General features: G+C 41.3%; 1 protein-coding gene across 1 annotated transcript; it reads right to left on the bottom strand.

Annotated features, from left to right (window-relative positions):
- Positions 1–4,164: 4,164 nt before the first annotated feature.
- On the bottom strand, positions 4,165–4,470 carry LOC138901295 (uncharacterized). Its single transcript, XM_070189049.1, has one exon. It carries the CDS (start codon positions 4,468–4,470, stop codon positions 4,165–4,167), a length of 306 nt encoding a protein of 101 aa, XP_070045150.1.
- Positions 4,471–6,040: the final 1,570 nt, after the last annotated feature.

Raw genomic sequence — 6,040 nt, 5'->3', positions numbered from 1 at the left:
TGCTCGGTCTCCCAAGTCGCCTCCTCGACTTGTTGACCCCTCCGTTGAACCTTCACTGAAGCAATGTTCTTTCATCTCAATTTTCTAACCTGTCTGTCCAAGATGACCACCAACTCTCCAACATAAGTCAAATCCTTGACCAATTGGACTAAGCTGAAGTCTAAAACATGGGACAAATCACCATGATACTGGAAACATGGAACATCGGGTGAACTGTGGATAAGCTAGGTGGTAATGCAATCTTGTAGGCCACCTCTCCCACTCTCTCAAGGATCTCCAAAGGACTGATATACCTAGGGCTCAACTTGCCCTTCTTCCCGAACCTCATCACACCCTTCAAGGGTGGAACCTAGAGCAAAACCCTCTCTCCAACCATAAATGCTACATCACAAGCTCTCCAATTGGCATAACTCTTCTTCCTAGACTGTGTTGTACGAAGCCGATCGAGGACCAACTTGACTTTCTCCAAGGCATCTCAAACCAAATTTGTGCCCAACAACCTAGCCTCACCCCACTCAAACCAACCAACGGGAGAAAAACATGCCTCCCATATAGTGCCTCATAAGGAGCCATCTGAATACTCATTTGGTAGTTGCTGTTGTTGTAGCCGAACTCTGCAAGTGGCAAGAATTGATCCCAAGAACCCCCGAAATCCATAACACATGCACGAAGTATATTCTCTAATATCTGAATGGTGCTCTCGGACTCTCCATTTTTCTAGGGTTGAAATGTTGTACTCAACTCAATCTGTGTGCCTAACTCACGTTGTACGACCCTTCAAAAGTTCGATGTAAACTGCGTGTCCCGGTGAGAGATAATGGATACCGGCATGCCATTAAATCGGACTATCTCTCGGATATAAATCTGAGTCAAGTGATCTGAGGAATAGTTGGTCACCACCGGAATGAAATAAGCCAACTTGGTCAACTTATCCACAGTCACCCATACAACGTCAAATTTCCTCAAAGTCAATGGGAGTACAACAACGAAGTCCATGATAACATGCTCCCACTTCCACTCGGGAATCTCAAGTCTCTGAAGGAAACCGCTCGGCCTTTGATGCTTATACTTCACTTGCTGACAATTTAGGCATCGAGCCACATACTCCACAATATATTTCTTCACTCTCCTCCACCAATAGTGCTAACTCAGATCCTAATACATCTAAGCGGCACCCGGATGAATGGAGTATCGCAAAATGTGGGCCTTTTGAAGGATCAACTCACGCAATCCATCTATATTGGGCACATATAACCTGCCCTACATCCGCAACACTCTGTCGTCTCCAATAGAAACCTCCTTAGCATTAACGTTGTCATGACCCCAATTTTCCTCGGCACGATGTCATGATGGCACCTAGTCTCTACGACTAGGTAAGCCTAATAATAATTAAAATTGAACAGTTATGCATTAACAAATTATGGAAAATAACTGAACAATAGATAAAAACCTTCCGAATACTGAGTCTCACACTACATACCCCAAAACCGGTGGAACCGAGTCATAAGCTCTAGTATAACAAGAGTAACTACTACCTGACTATTAGAAAGTAAATACAACAGTAAATGAGAATAAAGGAAGGTGACTCTGAAGCCTGCGGACGCTGAGCAGGCATACCTTGAATTCTTTGATAAAACAGCTAGCAGGAATCTCTATCTACCGGCACGAGCAGACGCACCTGGATATGCACAGGAAGATGTGCAAAAGCATAGTATGAGTACACAATAACGGTACCCAACAAGTATCAAGCCTAACCTCAGTAGAGTAGTGATGAGGCCAGGTCAAGACACCTACTAGGATATGAAATAGAAATTATAAAATGAAATACGGATATAAAGTGGAAAGTAAGAAAACAACTATTATGGATCAAGATGATAACATGATCTAATACCGGAAAATCAACAGTATCAATAGTATAAAAGAAGAAACTAAAAGACTACAATGATCATGTACGGACAACAATTGATGGAAGACTAAGGAATGAAACAATAGATATATTTCCCACCAAAACACTTTGCAACGTGAAATAACAGCAAGAATCACATCGAGGTACCGCGTCCTGTATAATGAAATCAAAACCGAGGTACTTCCCCGTATAATCAATACCAACAACAATAATGGATAGAAAATGCTCAATAAGATAGATGTTTCAACAATAACCAACATCACCTCAACGTATTAACGAATTTCACAAATTCAACACCAAATAACTCAACAATGAGAAAATAATGTATAACCACGATTTTTGGTAAGACTAGCTCATAATAGAGGAAATAACCTTCAACACTGAATCTCAAATAATGGGAGCCGACAAGTAAAAGGGGCAACATGTAAAATTAACTCAAACAATGATATCTAAAAATGAAGAGATAACATATAACAATAAAGGGGCAACAAGTTCAACTAATAGCATGGGAGCAATTTAGCAAGTAGGATGTAGAACAAATACTAAACAAGTCAACTAAGGCGTTTAAGGATAATCTAAAACAATTAAGGATGATTCAATTGTGAGAATTTAGAAATAATCTAAGTAGCCTAAACCGGTCAAATACTACGTACAACCCGTGTACCCACTCGTCACCCTGCGTACATGGATTTCACTTAGCATAATTGAATGAAACAATACCAATCCTAAGGGGTGGTTCCCCTACTCGAAATTAGGCAAGACACTTACCTACACTAGGCCAATTCAACACTCGAAAATAGCTTTTCCCTTACAATCCGCCTCCACATAGCACAAATCTAACCAAAATAGACTCAATATCATCAAACAATGCTTAGGGATTAAATTGCAATAGATAAAGTTAAAATTTTTACACTTTTTCCAAAAATTCAACAAACCCGGATCTAATGGTAGATTCCGGCTACCCATGACCCCGCGTATTCTTATATGTGATTAGCCTAAAATATCCGAGTCAAAATCGACTCTCAAAACTCAATTTCTTATATTTCAAAAACTTGACAAAATTTCATAAATTTCTACTATGATTCACATGATTTTGATGTTAAAATCTAAGATATGTTGATGAAATATGATTAGAAATAGATTAGAATCACTTACCCAAGATTTTTCGATGAAAATCCCCTCTCCAAGTCGCCTCCTACGGAGTCTAGGGTTAAAAAAAAGAGAATTAACTCAAAATTCCCTTCCATCTCTGTTGTCATCGCAATTGCGATGCATAGTTCGCAATTGTGAACAACGGATACTCCGCAAATGCGACCATGATGATCGTAAATGCGAAGAAGCTCTCCCTAGGTGCACTTCGCAAATTCAAATAGTGGGTTCGCAAATGCGAACCCAGCAAACTTGGCCAACCTTCGCAATTGCGAGATCTGAGGCCTATGCAGAAAACCAACAACTTTCAATAATAACAACACTTCACTAAGTGTCCGAAACTCACCCGACCCCTCAGGACTCCAAACCAAACATCCACACAATGTATGAACATCATACAAACTCGCTCGCGCGATCCAAACACAAAAATAACATCTAAAACTACGAATTAAACTCAAAAACGCATGATTTTCAAAGAGGTTTTCAAGAACTTCTAAAATTTCAACTAAACATCTGAATCCTATCAAATAAAGTCCGAACGACATTAAATTTTGCAGACCAATTCAAAATGACATAACTACCAATTCCAAGTCCAAAAATCAAATTCCGAGCTCGATAGCTAAAAGTCAACCTACGGTCAAACGTTTTAACTTAAAATTGCCAAATTTTAGCAAATCAACCTACGTATTTCCAAAATCAATTCTGGGCATACGCCCAAGTCCTAAATAACGATACGAAACTATCGGGGTCGTAAAACTACAGTTTTGGGGTCGTTTTCACAAAAGTCAAAGTTTGGTTAATATTTTCAAATTAAAGCTTCTAAGTCTAGAATCAAAGGTCCAAATCAACCTGAAAGCTTTCCGGAATGAAACTAATCAACCCCGCAAGTCATAAAGACACAAACACACAAGTGTGAACTAATAAAAAGGGTAACGGGGCGCAATTACACAAGATGACAGATCAGTCGTTATATTCTCCCTTTTTTAAAACAAACATTCGTCCTCGAACGTCCATAAGGACATACCTAAAATGGTGAATCGATGAGGATAACAACTCCACATGTCGTGCTCGGTCTCCCAGGTCGCCTCCTCAACCGGATGACCCCTTCATTAATCCTTCATTGAAGCAATATCCTTTGACCTCAACTTCTGGACCTGGTGGTCCAAGACTGCCACCTGATCCTCAACATAAGACAAATCCTTGTCCAACTGGACTGAGCTGAAATCAAACACATGAGACGGGTCACCATGATACTTCCAAAGCATAGAAACATGGAATACTAGATGAATTGCAGCTAGACTAGGTGGAAGTGCCAGCTTGTAGGCCACCTCTCCAATCCTTTCAAGAATCTCAAAAGGTCTGATGTACCTAGGGCTCAACTTTCCCTTCTTCCCAAACCTCATAACACTCTTCATGTAAAAAACCTGTAGCAAGACCCGCTCCCACAACCATGAATGCAACGTCACGAACCCTCCAATCCGCATAACTCTTCTTTCTAGATAGGGCTGTGCGAAGCTGATCTTGAATCAATTTAACCTTTTCCAAAGCATCCTGAACCAAGTCTGTACCCAATAGCCTAGCCTCGCTCGGCTCAAATCAACCCAACGGAGACTGACACCTCCTCCTATACAAGGCCTCATATGGAACCATCTGGATGCTCGACTGGTAGATGTTATTGTAGGCAAATTCCGCAAGCGACAAAAACTGATCCTAAGAACCCCCAAACTCCATCACACAAGCACAGATTATATCCTCTAATATCTGAATAGTGCGCTCCGATTATCCGTCCGTTTGAGGGTGAAATGTTGTACTCAACTCCACCTGTGTGCCTAGCTCACGATGTACAACATTCCAGAACCACAAAGTCTGAGATAATGGATACCGGCACACCATGAAGTCTCACTATCTCGCGAATATATAGTTGAGCTAGCTTCTTTGAAGAATAAGTAGTCACCACTGGAATGAAATAAGCCTACATGATCAACCTATGCACAATCACACATACTGCATCGAACTTCCTCTGAGTCTGCGGGAGCCCAATAACAAAATCTATATTAACCCGCTCTCATTTCCACTCTGGAATCTCTACCCTCTAAAGCAATCGACCTGGTCGTTGATGCTCATACTTCACCTGCTGATAATTTAGGCACCGAGCTATATACTCAACTATGTCTTTCTTCATCCTCCTCTACCAATAGTGCTGCCTCAAGTCCTGATATATCTTAGCGGTACCCAAATGAATGGAGTACCACGAACTGTCAGCCTCATGAAGAATCAACTCACGCAACCCATCTACATTGGGCCTACATAGCCTTCCCTGCATCTGTAACACACCGCCATCCCCGATAGTGACCTCCTTGGCATTTACATATTGAAACGTGCCCTCAAGGACAAAAAAATAGGGGTCATCATACTGACGCTCTCTGATATGGTCATATAGAGAAGACTGAGAAACCACACAAGCCAAAAGTCGACTCAGCTCTGAAATATCCAATCTAACAAACTGGTTGGCTAAGGCTTGAACCTCCAATGCTAATGGCTTCTCGGGATGATATAGAATGGTGATATCATAGTCCTTCTTTTTGAACAGATGTGGTAGACTCCGGTGGTCGATAAAGTCCTCATAAGGAACACCATACAAATAATGCCGCCAGATCTTCAATGCATGAACAATGGTTGCCAACTCCAAATCGTGGACTGGATAATTCTTCTCATGAATCTTCAATTGTCGAGATACGCAGACAATCACCCTACCGTATTGCATCAACACTGCGCCAAGGCCAACATGTGACACATCATAATACACAGTATAAGACCCTGAGCCGTAGGTAACACTAACACTAGAGTTGTGGTCAAAACAGTCTTGAGCTTTTGAAATCTCACCTCACTCTCCTCGGTCCATCTGAAATGAGCAACCTTCTGGGTCAATCTAGTCATAGGTGCAGCAAATGACGAGAAGCCCTCCACGAAATGACGATAATACCC

This window comes from Nicotiana tomentosiformis, chromosome 11, assembly GCF_000390325.3.
Source record: "Nicotiana tomentosiformis chromosome 11, ASM39032v3, whole genome shotgun sequence".
NCBI lineage: Eukaryota > Viridiplantae > Streptophyta > Magnoliopsida > Solanales > Solanaceae > Nicotiana > Nicotiana tomentosiformis.
The sequence above is the reverse complement of the archived record's forward strand: the minus strand, read 5'-3'. Positions and strand labels throughout refer to the sequence as shown.

Bases quoted from the DNA above. Each gene is read 5' to 3' on its own strand.
- LOC138901295 (XM_070189049.1), bottom strand. From the start codon at position 4,470: ATGAAGAGTGTTATGAGGTTTGGGAAGAAGGGAAAGTTGAGCCCTAGG.